General features: G+C 37.1%; 2 protein-coding genes and 1 long non-coding RNA gene across 4 annotated transcripts in view; 2 read left to right on the top strand and 1 right to left on the bottom strand.

The window, feature by feature from the left end:
- The window catches only part of LOC141434776 (uncharacterized), a 249,464-nt gene that overhangs the window by 115,690 nt on the left and 106,983 nt on the right, over positions 1-26,791 (top strand). The gene's annotated exons all lie outside the window — the stretch shown is intronic.
- LOC141434773 (zwei Ig domain protein zig-8-like) overlaps positions 1-26,791 on the bottom strand; it is a 450,603-nt gene that overhangs the window by 377,164 nt on the left and 46,648 nt on the right. The gene's annotated exons all lie outside the window — the stretch shown is intronic.
- LOC141434899 (uncharacterized) overlaps positions 1-26,791 on the top strand; it is a 147,080-nt gene that overhangs the window by 81,155 nt on the left and 39,134 nt on the right. The window contains exons 12-13 of the mRNA XM_074097388.1: positions 8,267-8,541; positions 10,776-10,903. Of these exons, the coding sequence (XP_073953489.1) occupies positions 8,267-8,541; positions 10,776-10,903 (403 nt within the window). The remainder of the gene's footprint in view (positions 1-8,266; positions 8,542-10,775; positions 10,904-26,791) is intronic.

Raw genomic sequence — 26,791 nt, 5'->3', positions numbered from 1 at the left:
GAATTGTGCATTATAAATACAGAAATGGTATTAGCAGACAGACAAAAGATGCCTAGGTGTACGAATAAAGTGACATATTCCTTTTTAGTGAACAGCATAATCACCTAAAGTACTATTCAATGGAAAAATCAATTGTGTAAACAAAGCAATTTTTCACGATTACTCCGTAGTTACTTGCATTTGAACGCCAATCCCGATCATATTCACATCTCAATGAGCTCACCACTGTTTTTAACAATCATTTTATCATTAAATAATCGTGTAAATATGTTTATTTTATAGAATTAATTGGAAGACGAAAATCCGTTATATTTGTCAAATTGACATGATAATTTTTTCCTCACCGAAGTTGGTCTATGGTCGGTCTAGTCTCTGGAAATTTAGTGCTGTACCAACAAAATTAATTATTTGACTGAACCAACCTTACCTACCGATAATTATGGCTGGCTCTGCAAATTAATTTATTCGTAGATATTAATTATTTGTGTTAAGTTACACTATTTAATGAAGGTTTATAAAGGTTTCTAATCCTATCCTACTATCCTACTTCCTACTAATCCTACTAATATTATAAATGTGAAAGTTTGTGAGTGAGTGAGTGAATATGTTTGTTACTTCTTCACGCTGAAACGGCTGGACGGATTTGGATGAAATTTGGCGAAAAGTTAGATAACCTGGATTACAACATAGGATACTTTTTATCCCGATATTCCCATGGGATAGGGATAAAATCTTGAAATAACAACCGCTCAGCTTAGAGTCATGAAAATTGGTATGTAGATAGTTTGACATCTGGAATAAAACATAGCCTACTTTTTATTTCGATATTCCCACGAGATAGGGATAAAATTTCGAACTAATAACCGCTGGGCTTAGAGTCATGAAATTTGACCATGATTGTTTTTAATGTAATGTCAATGAAAACAACGATTTAATTTTCGGGAATTCCCACGGCAATTTTTAAAAATCCCGGTATTTCAGCTGCTGGACCTAATGATTTACGTGTGCGAAGCCGCGGGTAAACACTAGTTGGACGATAAAATAGTATTTTAGTAGAAATTATGTAGATTTCTATTTACTAGTATCATATTTACTGTGGAGTCCATTGTTGGACCAAAAAATCATTTTGAATCACTTCCCTGTGTCTACTCTCATTTCCCTGTCTTATGTAAATTTAAAAATGCCTCTTCTAAATTATATCGAAAATACAAACTGAGACATGGATGCACAGAAAAACCAGAAAAAGAGACCAGCGCTGGGAATCGAACCTAGGTCCTCAGCAATCCGTACTGCGTACTATAACCCCTACACCACCGTTGGACAGGAGTCAAGATACAAATTTCTCCTATGCACACATATCTCAGGTTGCCTTTTTCTACTACGCTACTTAAGCAGCAAAAAAATCTAAATTAATCCATATTTTAACTGACCCTTTCAATTCTAAAATACTCCATCATAAACCTTGGGGAAAATATACGTCAAAAAATATAAGTGGATATACATGTTTCACCATTTTAAAAATTCTACCCTTAAAGGGGTATAAAGGGGAGTGTAAGTTTTGAACATGAAGTGTAAGTTTGTATGGAAGAAACGTTAGGTATATATATTTGAAGATATAATTCTAAAACTTCTTGAAAATGCTATTAAACATTTTAAGTTAAAAGGGACATGGAAACATTGTGAATTACTCTTGAACAGGACTAAGAGAATACGTGATTCGCCATTTTTAAAAATTAAACTTAGGGATTACATTAAATAATGAAATATGAGTAAATTCAAAATAATTATTTACTGCTGATTGAAGTATCTTAAAGAGCTTTCACATCACTAGAGCCAACGTCAGTCAGTCAGTCAGCCAGTCGTCAGTCAAGTGTCAATGTCAGTCACCACATTTGTTTACACAATTGATTTTTTCCATTGAATAGTACCGTAAATCAGACTATCAGTAGGTAAATTCCCTAATGTACATACTGTTGCACGCAACTCTGTCCGCGTAGAATTCGTTTATAGCTATTCCGCGGGAATTATGTGATTAAAAAAAACTACCCTATGTTTTTCTACGGGACTCAAACTATCTGTATCCCAAATTTCATCGTAATCGGTTCAACGATTTAGACGTGAAAAGGTAATAAAGAAATAAACAAACAGACTAACAAACTTTCGCATTTATAATATGAGTGGGATTATTGTCTTATTTTAAGTCATCATCATCATCATTATCGGCCTATCTTAGCCCACTACTGGACATAGGCGTCTCCAATTGCACGCCACTGAGCACGATCCTCAGCCACTCTCATCCAGTTACTGTCAGCTACCCAGTGAAGATCATCACTCCACCTAGTCTGAGGGCGTCCCTCGCCACGCTAGGCTTTTACTCGTTTACCCTAGCAGTTATCGGTTCTTCGACTAATATGGCCGGCCCACTGCCACTTCAGTTTGCTTCAGTTTTAAGTAATCCTATAGAAATAGACGGACGGACAGCGTATCATCGTCATTAAGATCGGTTTGTGAACAATACTTATCTTGTTCAAAATATCCTGATATCGAATTTAGATTTTTGCTATTCCTTTCTGCCTGCATGTCAATTTACAGAGATTAGTGATATGGAGATAGAGTTGTAAAATTAAATATATAACATTGAATTCCATGCTACCTACCTTGGGTATTAAAAATAAACTGGCCAAGTGCGAGTCGGATTCGCGCACGATGTGTTCCGTACCATTATCTATACAACATTAGACATAAGCAAAAAAAAAAACGGCCAGAAAAACAAGTTTGTTGTATGGACGTCCTCCTTAAATATTTGTTTTATTTTAATTTATTTATTTATTTTTAAAGTAATTATACAGCTAAATATTCTGTGAATATTTCAAGCGTCTACCTGTTGCCGTTATTAACATCATGCAAAAAACGGCTAAACAATCACGTTTGTTGTATGGGAGCCGCCCTTAAATATTTATTTTATTCTGGTTTGAGTATTTGTTGTTATAGCGGCCACAGTAATACATAACCTGTAAAAATTTAAAGTGTCTAACTATTACGACTCAAGAGATAGAGCCCTGTGACAGACGGACGGACAGACAGACAGCGGAGTCTCAGCAATAGGGTTCCGTTGGCACTTTTTAGGTACGGAACCCTAAAAACTAAATAATAGTTACGAACCAGTAGAATTTTATGTAGGTACATAATAAATCCCATATTTTCCTTATCTTAAATTTCAGCTTTTAAGGATAAAAGGTTTGGTGTGTGCGTTGGTAAGCAATCATTAAAAAAATAGAACAATGATGTAGTGTTCACTTCGAAACACAGACAGACAGACAGACAGACGGACAGACAGATGGACAGATCAACAGACGGACGGACGAATGAGGCGACGGAAAGGTACACTGACAGACACACAGTGGCGGATTTATGTTTTTTTATGAGTGTAGGCCACTTTATATCCGCCGCCCTATGTAACTTTCTAAAATAATATTTTTTTCAAATCTGCCGCCCCTAGGCCGCGGCCTATACGGCCTATTTATAAATCCAGGACTGCAGACTCACATACGCATAAAATTAACAACCTGTGTAGTGACACCTGTGTTAGGAGTGCCTAACAGAGACAAATCTAACGATACCTCTTCTAATCTCTCTATTTCCTCACATGAGCTATTTCCCAAGACTGCTTCTAATTATCAATAAAATACTTATAAATTTTAAAGGTCGTAGTAAAATTTTCGACTAAAGTACAGTTGGTACAACTTTATTCACCATCATCATCATCATCATCATCATCTCAGTCGTAGGACGTCCACTGTTGGACATAGGCCTCCCCCCCAGTTGCTTCGGCTGGCAGCGGCCTGCATCCACCGTGAACCTGCGGCTTTAACCAGGTCATCCGTCCATCTTGTTGGTGGACGTCCTACGCTGCGCTTGCCGATCCGCGGCCTCCACTCGAGAACTTTTCGGCCCCAACGGCCATCCGCTCTCCGTGCTATATGGCCCGCCCATTGCCACTTCAACGAGCTGATTCGCTTGGCTATGTCGGTGACCCTTGTTCTTCTACGTATCTCCTCATTTCTGATTCGGTCCCGTAGAGAAACCCCAAGCATAGCTCTCTCCATAGCTCGCTGAGCAACTCTGAGCCTATTTATAAGGCCTAAAGTAAAGCACCACGTCTCGGATCCATATGTCATCACTGGACTAATGATGTAGTGTTCACTTCGAAACACAGACGGACAGACAGACGGACAGACAGATGGACGGATCGACAGACGGACGGACGGATGGGCCGACGGAAAGATACACAGACAGACTCACATACGCATAAAATTAACAACCTGTGTCACTCCTAACAAAGACTTATTTTCTTGTCTTGTTGTTGTTTGTTGTCTTACTTGTTAAGATGCATCAAGGCCTTGTTGCATAGCGTGCGAAAGAAATGACCATACATACGCTCCAAAACCATAACCCCTGCCGTTTCTCACACTTATAAATAAAATAAAAAATCTTTAATCACTTCATAATAGAGTACATACAGTACATACTCGTACATATGCAGACAGACGGTGGGAAGCGACTTACTTCTATGGAGTGAAAATGTTCACGACGCTACTAAGAGTTAGGGAAATTTGGTATGTTTTCGTAGTAGGTTGCTGCAGACCACAAGTTTGGTACACACGATAAGCCATACTTTGGCCACCCAGTAGGAATGAAATTTTTACAGCCCTGCCTCTGGTGTTCTTGTAACAAATATTAATGTTTCTGACAAAAATGATAAAATAAACATACCCGTGTATCCAATATCCAATACATAAATAGTTTAAGAGTTGCACTCTTGCTAATTTCCTCTCGTCCGCCAACTTTTTGACTTCTTGATTTGTGTTCAAACCATAATTATTCAAACATAATTGCTTTTGAATATCAATCTCATTGACTTGACGTTGTGACAAAAATGTATTATAATGACGTTTAAATTGTACTTATCTAGCCAGTAATAATAATAAAAAGGTACGAAAACTACTTCGATTGTGAAAACCTTTTTATTCACCGAGCCTAGATTTAGCGGCCGTAAAAATGCCGTGATATGTAGGAATTTATTTGAGCCTCACTGTAAAACTTGATATTCATACATACACATGCAATGTATGTTGAATGTAGACCTTATTTTTTAACTAATTAGTTTAGTGATTACACCTAGCACCTTTTATTGTGAGAATAAATATGCTTTATTTAAATTAGTGGCGCTACTGTCTACGTAAGAGTAAATAACTAATATCTGTTCAGAATTTGTAAGTTGAATTTAAACCACTTGTCCTAGATCGAAGCACCGCATTATAATGTATGTAAAGTATGCAATGTTATAATTTTTGCCGAGGACTGGGTCTGTTACTTAAATAATTATTATTTTAAATGACAATTTTAAAAGTAACTTACCTGTTTTTCGTCCTACTTAAAGTTTGTGTCCTTGCATTAATCAGAAATAATAGTTTAGGCGTTTCAACTTCCGAAAATAACAGATTTAAAAACAAAAAAAGTAAATACTAGACTCAGAAACTTGAACTTGATCTCTCGGTGATCTCATACTTTCTTCATTTAGTTGTCGTATTATCTGAGCCAAAGGTGATGGTCACGTGACCACACGAAATAGTCGATACCTATTTACAATAGTTTGATTTTGTGACATTGACTCACGCACCCATATAAGATGTCACTACATGCTCGCTGCGAACACTGTCAGTTGTACTCATACAATGGTAAAATGCATCAAAATTTACTGCATCACGCTGCACTTTTGATGCAATAAAGTTACTTTTTTTTGGATTTTGCTTGAAGAGCATATCCATAATTTACTATTCTCAAAAAATCCTCTAAGAAAAACATGTCCGTGGAAGCTATGCGGGGTGTCCGTAGGTTTGTATGGAAGAGCAACCCCTTAATGTGGTATGAACCCACATCCGAAGTAGAAAATAACCAAATATAACATGCGGCCGAACAATGGCGCTGGTTTTGTAGTGTATCTCGCTCACTCTTGTCATAGTCACAATAGTGTAAGTGTAGTGGTATTAGTTCTGACGCTGGCCACCAGAACATGTATATTTGCATTGTCAGATGGGCTACTACGAAAAACTCGCAAATCGAAGTTCGTATCGCACCGTCCCTTTACTCGCGTATTAAATAACATAGGCATTAGCGGGACGGCAACATACGAAGTTCGAGTTTGCACTTCGTGGTATAGGGCCAGCATAGATTGTCAGCCTTTTGAAAACGGTCATTGTTTGTTATTACCGGAATAATACTGAAACTGAAACTATTGAATAAAGACCGCATGTTAAGTAAAGACTTGACGAACTTGTTGTGGATTAGTAGTACCTTTTTGTAATTTGTTATTACTTTTTTTTATTATTGTTTTTAAATGTTTTTAATAACACGTTAAAATAATGTAGTAAAAACGAATATATCACGTGATAGTAAAGTCATTTTAACTTACTTCTCCACGGCCCCAGACTCTCTGTGGCAGTTAAGACTTTGATATGAGGCTGCATTGTGGCCACCTCTCGCATCACCTGCTAACTCATTTTTCACCAATGATCAATATAAATTGGCAGTATCACGACTAAATCGGTATTTAGTTTTAAATTCGTGTTCTGAAAGCTCGAAAGGATTTTGCGAACTTTTGTATAATTTTATATGCCTAACCACTTCTGTTCAATTTCTCGAGTTCTTCAAGCTCTTGCACGACATGCAAATCTTCGGCATAATAATCCATGCTATACTATGCTATATGCATGCAAAAATAGTAGTCAGGTAATAAATTTACTACAGCGAATTCAAATAAATCCACAGGCAAACCACAACAACAATCGTCAAACAGAAAGTTAGGTTACTCCAATATTACTCCATCGTTAAACTAGGCATCAACCAGGATTAAGTTTAAGTCCGAGACTAAGCCTGGGTTAGCTTACTCTTTCCTTACTTCTTGTTTATTAATACTTGACTTTTACTAATCTCAAGTTCAACCTCGAAATAAAGTTATACCTACTCTACTCCACGTTTATTAATAAGGCTGATAGAGTTTTAGTTAACTCTCATACAGTTTCTAGAATTAATTAGATTCTGGAAACAGAATTATCTGTCTGTCTCTTCCACAAGAAAGCTATCTCTCTGGCATACTTTCTAGAATTTTCCTCAAACAGAATCATAGGTCTGTCTCTTTCATAAGTGTGTGTATTATCTCTCTCGAACATTTTCTCGAATGCTCCGGGAACAGGATCGACTGTATCTCTCAGGTGTATCTCTCTGTATTTCTCTTTGACCCATCTCCTGTCAGTACTCGTATCATAATCTTTCGCATTTGTCTTTATTAATAGCATCTTCAATCACTTTAATTTCGTCGAACACAAATCCATGTTTGCAAATCGGCCTTAGCTGCTCAAAATAATTGAATGATCAAAATGAATGGATTACCTGGCAATCTCCGTGCTTGTATTAATCATTGATTCAATTAAATAAGTCAATAAGGATAATTCCAACGCCAGAGGATTTAATTGGATAATTTAATTTCCAAGCTCGTCAAATTATTATTTTGAGCCTTCGGCGATTTTATCGCGATTGTTGCCGGAACTGGATTCGTTGTGGTTGAAAAATGTAATTATACACTGAAGATTCCGTACACATTTACTTACAACAAGTAGGTCACATCTCGGCCTAATATACGTCCCGCTGCAGGGAAACAGCCAAATCTCAGAATGAGAGAGCTTGACCCGTAGTTACCACGCAGGATCAGTGCGAATTGGGAACTTTACACACATCGCAGATTGTTGTAGGTTTCTTCACGATGTCTTCCTTCACCGTAAAGCTCATAAATGGTAAATAAAAAAAAAGTATTATCGTATCATGGAAGGCATTAGTTTTTTAAACGGTATCCTGGCTTTTTATCCGACTGCAAGGAAACAAAAGGTTTTTTGCTGAAAACATATTTCGAAAATTATTAATTTCCCAACTGTTTCATAATATCAATGAACGTTTCTTTTTCTGAAACTGTAAACTATTCAGGATAATTTCAGGACTATATTCCTATAAAACGCTATAGGTTACGTTAGGTTAGTTTTATAACAATCCTAAACTAAAGTATTTATAGTTCCAAAAAAAACGTTCGTCCATATTCAGTTGGGAAAAGAAAATTTAAAAAAAATAAAAACAATTTGGGAAAAATAGTTTCGGCGAAAAATTAGAGTACCATTCTGAGCACTAGGTGTTAAATATACCTTAAAAATTGTTTCAGACTCTGAGTGGCGCAGAAACCTATATCAATAGCATGATCGTGGGCTGCATCTGCTTCCTCCCTTACCCAATCATGGGCATATTGGTCAACAGAGTGGGCAAGAAAGCCTTGATATTCGGCGCTGGAGTTGTATGCGTGAGCGCAACCTTGGGCCTGAGATGGGCGGACACTAAAGGGGCAGTGGTGGCGCTGTTCTCTCTAGATATATCCGTGGCACAAACGATGATAAGTCTATTCCAAGCTCTGACGGTTGAAGTGTTTCCTACTACTGTCAGGTAATTTTTATTCGTATTTATTGATACTGGATAACTCACGTCCTTAATTGAGTTTAGATTGACATGTGTCGGGCTAGTTTGTAGCCCTTCTTCGAGCAACGCGACTCGGCGGCTGCAGCACCACGGGCTCTGGACATCGCTCTGCTCGCACGACTCCTGGGAGTTATCCGGTTTTTTTCATTAAGAGCCTTAGTAGTGTCATGTTCAACATTTTTCTTTGTTTGTAATTGAACATGATAGATAGGGATCATGTTAGATAGAGGAGTACCTGGGCGCCATTATTTCTATCCTTCATCATACGTTCCACTGCAAGGCAGATAATCTCAGAATGACAGTGTTTAGACCATAATTCACACGCGACTCCAGTTCGGATTGGGAACTTCTATCGTCATCACCATTATAACAGTTGCAGAAGGTCCACTATTAGAGATAGGTTTTCCAAATAGACCTCCAGTTGCTTCGGTTGGAAACGGCCTGCATCCACCTCAAACCCCCGGCAGGACGTCTATCTTTATCGAAGGTGGACGTCCTACGCTGCGCTTGACGATCCGCGGTCTCCATTCGCAAACTACCCCACCCTAACTGTCATCTGTTCTTGACAATCGCCATTGAAATATTTTACAGCTTTATGCTAGTGAAATAATGAGCCAATATGAGTTGCTCGCTGATGGATGCTCTCAATAACAATGAGTTCTCACGATGATCGGAAAATAATCCCATTAGGATTCTGAACATCTGGACGATTAATGTTATTGCCTTCGTGGTTTTGGAGATCCTTCAGCTGATACTCTGTACAAATGGCGGCGACACAGCGAGTAAAATCACTGTTCATCGCACGTTGCAAACGCTCACCGTACATTAGTTAAGTGGCAACACAAGCGATGTATGAGAAATCACTTGCCGCGCTGTCGATCGCGTACCATTGTGGTCCGGCTGTATGAGGCGTCACTCAGCAATGCATGAAACGTGTGTTTTAAAGATTCCTATAAAAAAATTTTTTCTATTAGTTTGATGATTGCACAATTAAGATTTTTAGAAAGTAATTGATCGACTTTATAGACAAGGAGCTTCATTTTTTTAAGATAGTTTTTAATGTATAATCAGAAAATAAACAAAATGAAAATTATATTGAAACTTGAATGAAAATAAATTCAAACATCAAATTTAAATTATAATGTAAGTAATTTTGGAACAAAAAGCCTCCTAACCTTAAAAAACGATTACATCATTATAAAATTACGAGCACTTCAAACATAAAATAAGGCCTATAAAAGCGTTTTAGCCATAAACACGCTCGTATTATAATTAGGTTTTAACATAGCACTAACTCCCGGCCTATAACTTTATTAAGCCATTCTTAACTTATGAATAACTGTTTTACGATATTTCTGAAGTGTGAGTGAAAACCATAAGCGGGTTTTAAATGAGTATGCTTAGGGATTATACAATACATGCCGGGGGTTTCTATTTGGCGTAAGTTAGGTAAAAGGTCGCGTCCATACAGAAAAAAAAAGCCTCAACATGCCTCATTAGAACAGTGATTGGAATAAGTTACTGATGTGAGAAATCGTAGACGGTTATTTAATTTTCTTGTCCTGTCAAATAAAATGTTGAATGATTTTACTGTGTTTATCGCTTTAGCTTCTTTAAAAAGGTAAGCTTTTGTAGCGTCGTCTACTGAACAGTTTTCGACGGAAACATTTGCACACTTACACAGAATTTGTGCTTCCTGACTTTACACATCCTTGTGTAAGCCACGTAGTATCTCTTAGTAGTCTGTGGTGTAAGCTAATTTCAATGACAAATAATGTCAAATAATGACAAAGACATACTGTGATGCTGAGTGGAGATGCAATCTAAAGTAAAAATAATATAGTAGGTATAGGTAGATTCTAGGTAGGCTAGGTAGGTTATTACAATGACATTAATGGGTAATTTTGACAAAATCACGCTTCTTCGTGGATGGCAATAGGTCTACCCCATCATCATTATCTAAGGTTTAGCAGAAAATTGATCTAAACACTGGATAGGCTGTTACTGAACCAGAAAGATACACCTTTGGCCTCATTTGCACTTTTACGATTAAACTCGTATATTAGATGAAATACGGTCAATCACGGCCAGATGGTTTTATGTAAAAAAATGTGAGCGAGAATGATAATCGCCAATTTCGTAAACAATAATAAAGTGCACATTATCTTTACGTATACATTAATTTAGTGTTTTTCTTTCAGAACTCTAGCGATTTCTGTAGTTATGTTGGTGGGAAGAACTGGTACCCTGGCGGGAAACATTACATTCCCCATTTTACTGAACATGGGATGTGTTGTGCCTTTCTATGGATTCACCGGTCTGATGATACGTGAGTAACATCCTACTAATATTATAAATGTGAAAGTTTGTGAGTGAGTGAGTTGAGAGTATGTTTGTTACTTCTTCACGCTGAAACGGCTGGACGGATTTGAATGAAATTTGCCAAAAAGTTAGTTTATAACCTGGATTAAAATATAGAATACTTTTTATCCCTAGCTACAAGTATTTTATAAAACTAATACTTAGTGTTTTTTTTTTCAGTTGTGACTGTTTGTCAGTATTCCTGCCAGCCAAGAAGAAGTAGACCAATTTTAAAGACTATTATTATAAATATAATTATTTTTAATTTTCGTAAGATAACATTGTAAATATAATTTTATAATCTTGCCTTTCGAAGAAATGAAAGTGAAGTAAATAAAGAGTTGATGAAGGTTAAAGCTGAAATAAAATAAATAATATGAAAAGCGTGTTTTTATTTCAAAACATACACTAGGTATCTAAGCTAAACGAAAAAGATGAATAATATAATTTTTGTTTCAAAATGAAGTGATATTATAATAGTTAAAATAATCAGCCCTCTGAAAGACAGCGAAACCTTACAGTGGGTTTTATGGTTCCATACATTAGGGTGCTCATACCCGTTGGCATAAAAAGCCGTGGTGGCCTAGTGGTTTGACCTATCGCCTCTCAAGCAGAGGGTCATGGGTTCGAACCCCGGCTCGCACCTCTGAGTTTTTCGAAATTCATGTGCGGAATTACATTTGAAATTTACCACGAGCTTTGCGGTGAAGGAAAACATCGTGAGGAAACCTGCACAAACCTGCGAAGCGATTCAATGGTGCGTGCGAAGTTCCCAATCCGCACTGGGCCCGCGTGGGAACTATTGCCCAAGCCCTCATGTTCTGAGAGGAGGCCTGTGCCCAGCAGTGGGACGTATATAGGCTGGGATGATGGGATGACCCGTTGGCAGCATTGTGCGTGTTTTAAACGCGCCATTGACACGCATTTCTATCAATACAAACGTGATAAGCGCGCAAGTTGAATGGCCGCTCTATGGAAGGAAAGAAAAACGCGTTGTCAACGATTGTTTCTAAAACGCGCGTCGATGGCAAGTGCAAAAGCTCTAAGGGTAAATTTTCAAAAATACTGCAGCGGCTAATCGCGCTTATGACGTTTTTTTTTGCGGGTTCCGTACCCGGAGGTTCCATACATTAGGGTAGCAACGAGTATCGGTATCTTTTTAATATCTTGACTGTAGGGAACTAAAATTATCAATAGCGTGTTTAGCCGTTCCAGTATATAAAGCCTTTACTCTAAACGCATGAAATGTTGTTCAGCCTTTGTTCCTCAAAATTATCTCTGTTATGCGGTAGTTGCTAAAGTCAGTAACACAATTTTAGCAAACTATGTAACTCTGTCAGTACGTAGCCGTAATAATGTTGCGGCTTGCTCTTCAGTTATGGAGTTACGTAGCGGGTACACACTTGCTACCCGGCATTGTGTTCAGCGAGTCTTGGTAAATAGCATTCACAAGGCTTAACGCTTTTTGGTAATTATTCGACCGTTTAAAGCGTTCGGTTGTTTTATGCAATAAACGCTGCGTTAAACGCATTGCGTTTGACGCACATCTAATCTAACCAAATCATAATCCACGCAATCTAATTACCAAACATGCGTTTTCCGCTGCGCTCACCGCTTAAGACAATGTTTGGTAGGTAAATGATCTGATGCAAAATGATGTGCGACAAACGCATTGCGGTTGACGCAGCGTTTGTCGCATAAAACAATCGAGCGCTTTAACTGTAACAGAATCTTTTGTCATGTCAACAAAATCGTGCTCACGTAAATTAAATAAAATAAACAATGGAATAATGACCTACTCGCATAATAAGACCGATTGAGTATTTATTGACTGTTGAATATTTTAAATGCCTCCGAGCGTTCCATACAAATTCGTGGGTATTAAATATCCAATATTATTTAGTAGAAAGAAAGAAAATATTTTATTTATAACAGTAGTGACACATTATATTACACAGGTTATTAGAGAAAATACGAAGGTAGTGTTGCCGTTATAAAAAGGTCCCGGCTCAGCATATCATAGTAAAGCCTCTCCTAAGCAAAATGTAATACGGAATTCGGTATACAGATAGTTTGAGTCCCGGGGAAGGACGTAGGATAGTATTACCTTGGGAAATTTTATAGTTCCCGCGGAACGGCGATAAAAGAATTCTAGGCGGGCGGAGTCGCGGGCAATAGCTAGAACAAAAATGAATTAATGTGTTGTTAGGAACAAGGTATTCTTATTTTACTTTATATATTGAATTATCCGGTGTTAACCTCAACCTTATCACTATAGATATAGGCCAAGTGAAAATTGATACCTGGGTAGTTCTATGAGTGTTTTAACCGCTTCAGTTTCCTGCCGCATGTATTAACGAAATTAGAGACCCTAAGCATGACATTTTAATGAATTGACAAGATTTCATATTTCTAAGACTATAATTTGATTCGTTCTCTGTATTCTGTTAGGAATGAGAAAAACGCTGATAGTTTTAAAATTTCGCTACAACTATTAATTGATTTATTACAATTTTTTTAAGATGTGCTTATACTAAAAGGGCATAACTCCAAAACTACCACACAATAGATCTATTACTTTTGTCTAGTCTCTTAAAAAAAAGATCACGTAAATCTGACGTAGACGTTGCATAGAGACGTTGTCAGAATTATGACAGCTCCTTTTTCTGGTGAAAAAGGCAAAGAAAACATCTATTCTGTGGTAGTGTTGGCAGATTCAGACATATTTTTCATTTTTTTTGTATTTTTTAAATATGGAGAAATCAATTATAATAAATATTTTCCCATGTTCAGGTGGCAAAACTCTTTCGATTCCTGTAGTAATTTACAGGTGTTAAAAAATTAAATCTTGTCAATTGTAATTGTTCCGCATGCACAACATAATCGTTTTATAAAATCTTTCCATACTACCTGACTTATTTCTTCAGTATCGTAGAACTACCACCTACTGATTACTGCGAGCGACCTTGATCTACACAAAGTAGGGCCCGGAGGCTGCCAGACTGAGATGGCACTACAAAGAGGGCAGATAACTCGAGGTATTGCAGGTAACAGCTGTAAGGGAGAGAACAGGGTGGACTTAAAATGTCGACGAAAATATAATTGGTCATAATGAGCGTCTAAACTAAAAAATCTAAATTTAGTAAGTATTATGCATAGTTTAGTAGTGTCAAAATGTATGAAAGTATCAAACTAAAACTGGATTTGACGACTAAACTGATGTTTTAGTAATATTATGCCGTCCGTGAAATCAAGATCAAAAACTTGCGAACGTCTTACTTAGCTCACTCTTAAATCTTTAGTGTGGTCATCACGGTAAACTAAACTTAATAGTAGGTACATTGAAGAATGAGCTAAGTAACACGTCCGCAAGTCTTTTGAACTAGGTACCTAAACTAAACTTGTTCTTGATGTTAGGCCGGTACCCAATCCGTATTATACTGAAATTGCTGGACTGATTTAGATAAAATTCAGTACCTATGAAGATACTTAGTTTAAGATCCTAGGCAGGACTTACGATAGTTTTTATACCGATATTCCTATGGAATCGAAAATCTCAACGACTAAATTAAGAGATCTGTATTTTTTGTAATATAGATTTTTTTACCGAAATTCAAATCGCTTTCGCTTCCGCTACATGATTTCAATGAGACGCTCCCTTATAAGTAGATAACGTTAGCACAGGTCGGAAGGATTCTGCTTTATTACAAGTCAATTGATTTGACATCAAGGAGCTAAGTCGTACCTTCATTACTGAGAGGCACTGCTTTACAATATACTTACTTAAATTTACTTACTTGGAGAGAGAAAACGGGGTAAGCAGGAAATAGGTATTTTTTCCTATTTTAATGGCTGTGTGATTAGAGAAGCGATAAGCTTCTTATTTGGGTCATTATTCGAGCGCTTATTTTATTTCATTTACGTTGGCACATTTCTGTCGACATGGTTCAAGATAATGTTACAGTTTCGAGGTTATCTAGCAGAAGTACAGTCTGAATAATAATCGAAAAGGACAATGGGCAAATTTGTATGGGCACTGTCTTCACCCACCAACCGAAACGAAACATGTCTCATTTAATAGATCTTGGCAACCTGATGATTCCTATGACAAGGATCGCCCTTCAAGACGCTCTTATTAAAAATGAGGTTAAATAAAAAAAACTTCTTTAGTAGTTATAGAAACAAGAGAAACCGCAGATCATTACACCAAATAAATAGGTAGCCAAAATAAAAGTTTTTTTTTTTTCAATACATGCTGTACGAGTATGCTGACTATATTTATCAATAAATGCGCTTCCAATGCAATCCAAATTACATATTTATACCAAATTTCAAATCTGATTATTACAAGTGGGTCAAATTTAGTACGCACGATTTGATCTCCATAACCAAACAGGTACAAGCTAATAAAAAACATTCCACAAAAAATATAATCCAAAGATTATAATCATAAAATCTGTAATAATTATAAGTAATGCACGACCGGCTTAAGAATTATATTTATGACAGTAAAATCACGTAAAAATATTCACAAAATTTAATAGCTGGCAAAATTTTACGGTCTCGAACGATTCAGTTAAAATACACCGTTGATGTCGCGACGTAGGGTTGGAAATTGAAAACTTCAAAAAGATCATTAAAGGGGGCTTAGCGAGCTAAATATATTGCGTTGTATTTATGATTTTTTTTGGGCAATATACATAAAAATAAGGCAATATATTTTAAGAAAAATCAGGCTTCTATTAGAAAAGCGTGTAAGAAGCTTTACCTGGAAAATCGTAATATTCAGTCCAATATTATGTCCCACTATTAAACACATACAATTAGCTGTGGCGGCTTAGTGGTTTGACTTATGGCCGCTCAAGCAGAGGATCGTGGGTACAAATCCGGGGTCACACCTCTGACCTTTGAAATTCATGTGCAAAATTACATACATTCGAAATTTGTGACGTGTGAGCTACACAAACCTGCGGAGCAATTCAATGGTTTGTTTGTTTGTTTATAATTCTTTATTGTACAAAAAGGAAAAACAAAAAGGTAACAAAAAAAATGGTCATAATGAATTTGCTATGATTTCGTTGCCCGATGCATGGAATGTCAATATGACATTAGTAGCACAAAGGTTCCACCCTGGTACGCCAATCAGATTCTTTGATTGTATATCTTCAAAGTCTGAGAACAATCGTAAAACTCGTGTTACAGGAAAACGCAAACTACAGCCACATAGTTAGTTACAATGGTTACAAGCCAAGTCTTAACTTGAACTTAAACAGAGGAACTGCAGTTACTTGTAATTCCGAACTAGTTGTAATAATATTAAACAGCTTGCAACTGAATTAGATTTGAAGGCAGCCCAAGTTTTAGAAACGTCATCACACTTAGCCCTAGCGTCTTTAAAGTTAGATTATGGCGTAAACTTCAGCGTACAAATTGAACAGGAAAGCCAAGTCACTGAATAGGAAATTAGTTTATTGAATCCCGTATTAGTTTACAAACTAAAAACAATATGTAAACTGTTTGATACTCAGTTAAGTGACAACTTTTTTGAGCTGTCAAAACACAATTCCTTCCACAACAAATACTAGCTTTTATTTAGTTTCACCTGTCCCGTTGTCTGTCGCAGTCTTTCTGTCTGTCTGTCGGTTTATCTGTAATCAAATCTTGCAAGTTAAATTCGACCAACTTCCAATAGTTGGATTGACTTGATATTTGGTATACTTATGTAAATTGCGTGACAATACAATAATCTGGTAGTGAGATCCTCGTAGTCCGGCCAGGATCGTCTCCACAGGACGGTACTCTTTAACGGTTAATAGCATCGACTTGAAATTCGGTATGTATATGTAGTTTGGGTGACATACAAGTACAGTCAGCAAAAAAAGCTTGTATTAAAAATGTAATTTTTACCAAAAACTTTTTCAAAGTATAACCAATTTTTGTCGACATTTTCATAACATATTTATTCTGATCTGTGGGTGTCGTGAAACGTGACTAAAAGTCCAAATGCGAGAGTGGACAGCAGTGCTCTCTATTGCCAACTATGAACTTTGGACTTCAGCTTCACGGTGTAGAAGATAAGGGAAAACCACCGCACTATTTTTAACCCCCGACGCAAAAAGAGCGGTGTTATAAGTTTGACCGCTATGTGTGTCTGTCTGTGGCACCGTAGCTCTTAAGCGGCTGAACCGATTTGAATGCGGTATTTTTATTTGAAAGCAGGTTTTCTAGCAACGGTTCTTAAACATGTTTTATCAAAATCGGTTGAGCCGTTTTTGAGATATTGAACTTTGAAGTGAAAATGTCAGGGGTTTTCCAACTTTTTTGTTAGTTCCGTTATCACAAATTAAGTCGTTATAAAAGTTCACTAGCCATCCTCATCTGGCGACACGATCACTCTGTCAAGAGTGTAGTGACAGCAGAAAGATTCATTCTAATATTGTATTTTGTATCTAGTAGTAAAATGTTTGTAAAACTTTAAAAAACGCTAACTTCTATCTTTGATGCATCTGTGCCTAACTACGCTGGAACTCTGTCACGCTACGGATTCAGCAAGACCGGCAGAAACTTCACTGTTACGTTTTACAAAACGTGTTTGCAGCATTAAAGTCTAACAAAGACATAGTTCCATTCACTACGGAAACTTTCACGGACTAACTGCACCGAAGTCCAAATGTTATAAGAGCTGACTGTAGACGAAGTTGTCATGTTTTGTTACATTTATAGAATAGCAGAGCTGGTATAATGAACAGTACGTGAAATGATATACACAAGAGTTTTACTTATCTAACGATGTTTACTCGTAAAAGGTGCCATTGAAATAGTGTAAAAACTTTTTAACAACATTACGGATAATAACGTTAATCATAATAAACGTTTAGGTAACAACAAATTACATGACTGTTTAATTACATAACACTCATTTAGCATAACCATTTTTGTTATGATATTCATGTTGGAAAATGCCATTTTGTACAATGATCGAAATTCATACTTACATTTGATATAACGATAAGGAGGCATAATGTGCTTTTACATAATTAGGACTAGTGTAAGAATTAAAAATAGATTAGGTTAGATCAGTGTTTCATTTCATTTTCATTTTGTTTTTTAGATTTTGTTCCACTTGTTAATAAAAAAATTCACTGTTATATATATTAATCCCTATCTGTTAAGTCTCCCCCTATCTGTTTAGTAGATTAGGTTTTAAAGCTTCCCGTTTGAACACACGAACTTTCAATAAATTATTTCATGTTCCCCTCACAAGGAATAAATATAAATCTAACTCTTATATTAACAGAGCCTGTAAAGCCCATAATACTAATTTCTGTTAAGTAGCTGTAATTCATTTATCCTTAGTTAAGTTCAAAAATGGCATCCTGTCCCTTTTGGATTAATAGCATTCATTTTACAATTTTGCAGTTTCATCTTTAAATAGTTAATTAAATTTTGTTCAATTAACTGCTAACCGTATTTGTGTTTAGCCAACAAACCTGTTTTCAGTTTTGTTTCCCGTTCATTTTACTTTTACTTAAATGAATCAGTAAGTGGTGACAGCTTTATTGGTTTATATAAATTGTAATTTGTTTATTTTTAAGAACCATGTACCGTTTGTGCCCATATAAACATTAAAAACAATATTATTATAAAATGTATTTTTTTTCCAGTCTTTTGCATACACATCCCAATCAACCCGCCATCTCCTGATATAGAATTATTAATAAAAAATTCAAAACCTCAGTCTTTTTTTAATAAAAATGTGAACTGTCTTTGGTTTTAATTTCTTTCCAAACACGCGCAACACTTTTGACTTTTTCTTCCAATAAACATCCTGGACCTTTCCTCTAATTACCACGTCAGGTGCAAGAGGGGAGCTCGTAAATTAAATAATTCTACTTATTAATTAAGCTCGCTTACTTTTGTTCTTTGCACCATTGTTTCAATTTAAAACGTTGGCCAAACTTTTGGAGATTTTGGCAAATTTCTATTGTTTCAAAGCATGACGATGTTTGGAACAAAAGGTGAAAATGGATTGTTATTATGAAGAATTTGGAATAGCTTTGAATGGGGCTTATAATAATGTCTTTTTGGTTATCTTAGGTAAATCTCTTTGCTGTTTGACGAGTTAATGTAACGGAGTGTTTTGTTTTCTTCCACTCTCGTGTACCTACCTTTTGGTCAAATGCAACGCGTATTTGTCAACCTAAATGAGCATAGAATAAAGGTATTGAGTTATTTCTATGATTCATAAATTAGGTAACATAACGAAATTATGGCATTTTTTTCACGTAAGACCATGTGATTTATTGATTATAAAAATAAAGTTAAATAAAGTTAGTTTGTAAAATAAAGTTTCACTTGCTCTGCTACATTATACTTAACTTAAATAGAAACTTTTTTTTAATTAATGCGTTTTTTTACTTTTGCAGCGAATTAAAAGCTACTTTGTATGCCAATATTTCAACGGGTTCGAGATCGACCTACGTATTACAAATCCTAAAATCATTACCGCTAGATTCAGGAACATAAAATTTTGGATAAGGTTCTGTTGTAGGTGTCTATGGGCGGTGGTGATCTCTTACCATCAGGAGACCCACTTGCTCGTTTGCCATCCAGTCGAATAAAAAAAAATGTAATTAATATTAAGGGCAAAAATGTTTTGTAATGATTAGGGTACCGCGGGGTGACAAACGGAACCCTATTGATATGTGTAGCCATAGTCCGGCCGGCCGTTCCCACTTTTGTCCGTCATAGGACTAAATCTCATGAACCATAATGGATATACAGCTGAAAATGACACATTATGTATTTTCGTTGCTGCTACAAAAACAAATAATAAAAAATTAAATCAAATTAAAAATAAAGGGGATCCCAAACAAACAATATGAAAAGACCCCATACTGCGTACATTTTGCTAGGAAGCAGGGCTGTGCTAACACTGGAGTTTTATAGATACGGCCGTTGATATAATTTGTAGATATATTACCTGCAAATCTGTACAGAACTCTTGGTGAACGAATCCAAGACGCACTCTTCAATCCAAATACCAGAATCAATACATACAAGCGAAGCAGTGGAGTAAAGCTATCTATAGCTAATCACAACAGTCTCATATCCCGGTCGCATACTTTGTCCCGCCAACTGTGAACAGTTTCTGAGCCAGTGAATGCTGGCCCCCTTACGCTGACAGTATAACATTATTATATCAAATTATATTTTCATCTCTTCTGTTCGGAAAGTTTAATTTTCATGGATAAATAGCCGGGTGGAAAATTGCGTTTTCATCTCTAGGGTGGAAAGTTTTTTTTTTAATTTTTACGATTAGCAACGGAGTCGAAGATAATTGTGTTACGTCAACGACACTTTTTTTTTCACGTTTCGGCCTGGCCATCTAGATACACGTCGTGACCAAGGAGCTTATAATAATATACCTACAACACCGGAGGTTGAACGCCGAACGTCGTATCCCCTCTCGTCATTATTCCACTTTCCACGTCAGTTTTTGTCGTTCGAAATATGCGCGTAACACTTTTTTCAGACGGGCTTGTCGTAATTATAACAGAAGTTTTATGAACTTAGATATATTTTCATCATCGCTGCAAAGATACAGGGATTCACTACGGAATTTGCTCTTTGATTCCTCATCCATAGTTTAAAGTAAAAGTAACAGATTGTTTTCTTTCCTCTACATTAGATGGCTTGTTTTTCTTAGTCACTTAACATTGCTACTGTGTATTGCTGGTTGAAGGTAATAAATATGTGCCTAATTTAATTTTTGTAGGTTAAACTGTTTTGTTTTGCGCTTGCATTAGTTATAGTTTATTTTATAATTAATGGAACTGTTGGTTCTTAAGTATATATTATGTACGTTGCTGCATTGAAATGTAACCGTTTGTTTCCTAAATAAATTAAAAAAAAAAAAACATCCGTTTGAAACAAGAAATTTGACTTTTATTATGTCACGATTTTTTTCATCTCTTTCTTTAGTTAGGTTAAGAAAGAGATTGAAGTCATTCCTGAAAATAAAGAGATGGAATATATAAATAAGTAACAAAGGTCAAATTTCTTCGTTCGGCGTTCAACCTCCAGTTTTGTATATGTATAAGCTCCCTCGTGTCGTAACCAACTCGATTTTTTTTTTATAGTCGGACGTGGCAAGTGCGAATAGGTCGTAGTTTGGATCAGTAAATTTATTTTATTATTATTCTCTTCTTTTTTTGTAGTAGGTATTTTACTTCCCTCACAGTCGAAATGAAAAGTAGAGTGTCTAACTCGGGTGAAATTACCCATTTCCCCTCGAACTATTGGCGCTCTCACTTCGTTCGAGCGCCAGAAATATCTCGGGTGAAATGGGTCACTTTCCACCCTTGGTTATCAATCTACTATTGATCTGTCTCGAATACTCCATGTAGGTATTTACCAAGGGAACTGAGACACTGTAAAGACACATAAAGAGTCAATTTAAGTACGATTCACACTGAACGGACCGGGCCGGACGGCGTCCTAGCGCACTTTATAAGATACCAAAATAATTTGGAACGTCTGCGCAGTAATAACATCACATATTTGAATAGCATTTACTCAGCTTACGGCCATTCGGCTCCTCGCGTATTCCGACAGCTGCGTTCGGTTGCATTCGAGGCCGGTCGGCTGCTCACGCACTCCGTCGGCTGCGTTCGGTTCCGATCGGCCTCTGTCGCGTACTGTCGGATCCAGGGGTCGGACAAAAAGTGCCGATGACGTCAAACCACTTATAGGATGATTTCAAATAGTATTTTTGATTTTCATAAACAATTATCACTTATCATTTATCAACCTCGTTATTAAACGATATGAAATTTATTTTATTCACTGAATTCCATTGATTTATTTACGATTATTTTGTTACTTCATTAATGCTACTTTGTTACTACATGTCACACGGAAGTTTAAATAAAAAGATCATCTTGTGAGCAAGATTACGCTAGTTTTACGTCATCCGCACTTTTAGTCCGACCCCCGGTCGGATCCATTCAATAGGGAATTTCGGTTACCTACCATTTTCGCGGCGTGCTCGAGGAGCCGGTGCCATGCCGCGGCAGTCAACTCGCGCCGTCCGGTTGGAGGACGTCGGTCCCTTTTCTCTGTTATCTGTACTTTTTAGATTTTTTATGGGCATTACAGAATTTATATTAAATGATATTGACCCGGATAACTCACCCTACCCGCCACCCCATCTTACTGCGCAAAAACCCACAAGCACGGGTCTGATTTTTATAAGCTTTGTTCAGCATTGAAAAGACACTTACGAGTAATACTTCTATTTCCACCATGGTCAGGCACACGATCATAATCAAACTCAGCACTTAGTTAAAAGTTTTCAGCAACGTCATGCGCCTTAACACGCCCCATAACCCAGTGACTCCGTACATAAAGTCATCATAGTTAAACTCAGCAATCCTTAAAAGTTTTCGGCATAGTCATTCACAAACAGACCTCTGTTGACGAAGCCATAAAATGTTCTGTTGCTAGCACCACAATAACAGATTGCCTTCGATTTTCGACTCGGGAAAAATAAAGCGCGCCAAATCAATAGCAACGAATGGCGACATGTCAACGTCTGGATGTCAAGCCTTCTCGTTGCGCGGCCCCGGATACAAATCTGTCAATTTACATAACAAACCCATGTAAAAAATAAACTTTCTTGAGAAAATTGTAGAGCAACCACCAACGTTTCTGGAACTCGCATGCCGCGAACGTTTTATCCGATCAGGGGTATTTTTAGCTGGGCGGTATATAACATGGGTTTATACAACACAATATGACAGGGTAAGTAGGAAATATGTAGGGATGGATGGAAAAGGGCCCTTATTAAGGGTGTCGGCGGATCTAGGATGATACTCAGAGTAAGAGGTAAACTAGCCGTGAAAATTTATGGGAGGAACGGAAATGAGTTATTTAGGTACTTATAAATGAAGGGTGTGGTATTTAGGGCAAGTTCCGACTGACTAAAATCACGTTTCATCACAGAATGTATAATAGTTACTAGGTACGTAACAAAATCGCCAGTTATAACCGACGCTATACATTCACCTTTCAACCAGCAAGAGCCATTTAATCAGAATAAAAACTTTTGTGTAATAAATTTTCGCTTAAAAACGTAAATCATTATAATCAACGTAAACGTAAAAACCTAAACGTATAATGAACGAAATGCGTACTAAAATTTGATATATTGTAACAATCAGGGGACATAACATCATTATACATATTTAATTACCTAGGTTTGGTTAGATAAACATTTCATAAAGGCGCGAAGCGCCTCATTAACAAGGAATAGGAGCTCCGCTTTGCAGAGCTCCGTCGACTTAACCTTGTTACTTTTTGCTACCAATGAATCGATTATTATGTGCTCAGAAAATATGAAATTTGTTGTATAACATTTCGTTCTGATACTGATTCAACACGTACATGTTATGCAAATCATTACACACTCTACGTGACTACGTTGGATAGAGTGCCAAAGCTCTGTTATGTTTCTCTGTTAACTACTCAATTTTAGCGATGCGGGATAACGGCGTGAAATTGATTGGCAATACTTTGAAAGTGTCGTAACTAACAAGTATAATAAAATGAACATAAAGCTCCACGCAGTCAAACGCTTGAGTGCTACACAGCATTTTGCACAGATCTTTACCATTATTGCTGTTCTAAAACATGAAACATGGTTTTGGTTTTAGTCTCGCTAACATTGAGTAATGTCAGCGTTTAACAAATTAAGCTACTTATGTCCCGGTTATAATTAAACACGCCTGTATTTTTTTAAATCAAGATGACGCAATTTTTAAACTGTTTGCAGTTTGAGCATCGGCTAATTGTACTAAACCACCACCATCCCAGCCTATTTATGTCCCACTGCTGGACACAGGCCTCCTCTCAGAATGAGAGGGCTTGGGCCATAGTTCCCACGCGGGCCCAGTGCGGATTGGGAACTTTACAGACTTCGCAGATTGTTGTAGGTTTCTTCACGATGTCTTCCTTCACCGTAAAGCTCATACATTGGTAAATAAAAAAAAAGTATTATCGTATCATGAAAGGCATTCGTTTTTTAAACGGTGGTGTGTACCATTGAATTACTTCGCAGATTTGTGCAGGTTTCCACACGATGTTTTCCTTCACCGTAAAACTTGTGGTAAATTTCAAATGTTGTTTCGCACATGAATTTCGAAAAACTCAGAGGTGCGAGTCAGGGTTTGAACCCACGATCCTCTGCTTGAGAGGCCATAGGTTAAACCACTTGGCCACCACGGCTTTTGATTGTACTAAAACACTTGTCAAAATCATTTTTTTCTTTAGTATCTTATATCCGAAGCTTCTCATGCGTAAGATACTTTATCTAGCAGTTGTATTGAAATTTAGGGATTTCGTGCCAGTAATTGGGACTGTACGAATACGGAAATCCGCCGCAGAACTAAAGTCACTGACATTGCTGCGAATATAATTATTCAAGTTGAAGTGGCAATGGGCGGGCCACATCGCTCGAAGAGCAGATAACGGTTGAGGGAGAAAAGTCCTTGAGTGGCGACCACGAACCGGAAGACGAAGCGTTGGCAGGCCTCCCACTAGGTGGACTGAGGACATCATGAGAGTTGACGTTCATTGTGATGTTCTAATCTAAGGGGGAGGCCTTTGTTCAGCAGTGGACGTCTTCCAGCTGATGTTGTTGATGATGATGATGAATTAGGACTGCACGTTAATGGGTCAGTGAGTCAGTCACTCCCACAGTAAGCTTCTACTTTTCTAAACATATATTATCACATACATTACATTATTATTCCCAATTAACATTACAACAAAGTTTGACAACTTTGATCGCGCGCTATCTTGCGTGAGAGAGTGATAGCTTCGGGGCAGAGCGGGATAGATAAAGTAAAACCCACTACACACTATCAGTACTACCACAATCAGCATCTCTATTGAGCACTAAGTGAATTTAGTCAGTGTGCGAGTTTCTTAAGACGTGATCTTTGCTGACGGCTTAGGGGTATATTATTTATTAAAACACTGGCAGGGTAGGGATTTAAGTTGAGCTTATGCAAATTATAATCCGTAGGGGTAGGCTGCATTGTTTGTGTACAGCTACCGCGTTTATCCCACTTACAAAGCTTAAGATTTTTTTAGTAGTAAAATGACCAGCGATTCGTGTTATACCAAATGATGATAGTGCAGAAATTGCTAGATTATTAGTGCTAGAAGGATAAGATAACCTTTAGATCCAAATGAGACCATAGACTCTGAAGCATGCCACGCATGGAAGCACAGGCGTTTCATGTATTTTATTACCGGACTGTGCTCATTACAAAGCAACAGTATTAATGACCAATATTTCTCTTATCATAATATTATAATTATGTCAAATGAGCAAGAAACGTGTAAAAGCATGTTTAAGGTAAATGAATCATTAATAAATCGGGAACACCAATTTTTACTAATGTAAGACCTGCGAAATGCGTTCAAAACATCGATGTTGACTGCCAAATTAACACCAAGCCAAGTTATATATTTGTAATTTTTTCATAATTTTAAGCACTGTATACCTAAATATGAGACTCTTAAATCAGGCGTAACAACTCGCAGTATAAAAGCGTGATTTTTACTATCACTGCTTTATGTACAAAACGTTCAAGTATTTACTTTCACCAATACGTATTTTCAGATGGGTTCCTAATAAGGGCGCCGACATACGCACGCGAGAAGCAAAAAATAATATCCTTCAAGAAAATCAGCTCCCATACTTGGTACAATAAAATGTCAACTTAAGTACGTTCCGCCATTTTCTCGACTTGAATAAGAAAAATAACCGGGAGATAAATAATACATGAGTGGTTGGTTCATTTATATCTTACAGGAGCTGCAATGTCCACTTTCAGTTTGAGGAAAAGTTATGTCTTCGCCGACCAAATAGAAAATACGTTAGCTAATGATGGCAGACTTTTTTCTGAAGCCAAACGTTGATTTATAACGGAAATAAGTCATGACGTGTATTTTTTTTGTTCAAAATAAAGTGAACGATGAGGCAGTTTTTTGAATACACTGTATTGGTGCTATTGTAATTAATTTCGCTGTTATGTATTTTTTATCGTGTAGTAACCGACATCCAAATAAATAAAATTATCATTCATATCGAAAATACAATCTGAAACATAGATGCACAGAAAAACCAAAAAAAGAGACCAGCGCTAGGAATTGAACCCAGGTCCTCAGCATTCCGTGCTGCGTGCTATACCGCTACACCGCCACTGGACAGGAGTACAGACACAAATTTCTCCTATGCACCACATATCTCAGCTTCTTTGTTTCTTATTTAGTCACTTAAGCAGTGACCGGGAGCGGGTGAGCGGTTAGTTCCAATGGAGTGCTGAAAGTTTCTCGATGAGGGCTAAAGCATAGATGTCGCTGCTTAAGTGACTAAAAAGGAAAAAAACAAGCTGAGATAGGCATAGGCAAAAAATAAAGAAATCTTAGGTCCTTAATTATGAGAGATGATGATTTGCACGCACTCACAGTACATGTCGTATGCACCATAATAAATTTTATTATAAATTTAAATGTTAAAAAAGCGACAGCCCTAGAAGACTTGTCCCAAGCTACTAAGAACGGCGAAGTATGCAGCTGGGCCACCTCCCACCCGCGTCTCACCCCTCACGCCCCTCACGATTGCTCTGTCTAGACGTCTCCGTCGGATTACTGTAGGGAAACTTGTTATATTCGTACTGCGGGAGTGCGCTCCATACCATAATAGTAAAAAATTTATACAAATACTTTAAAACCGCGGGAGTCGAGCTGTCGGTAGACCTCCAACAAGATGGAGCGACGACCT

The sequence above is a fragment of the Choristoneura fumiferana genome, chromosome 14 (assembly GCF_025370935.1).
Source record: "Choristoneura fumiferana chromosome 14, NRCan_CFum_1, whole genome shotgun sequence".
Lineage (NCBI taxonomy): Eukaryota > Metazoa > Arthropoda > Insecta > Lepidoptera > Tortricidae > Choristoneura > Choristoneura fumiferana.
The sequence above is the reverse complement of the archived record's forward strand: the minus strand, read 5'-3'. Positions and strand labels throughout refer to the sequence as shown.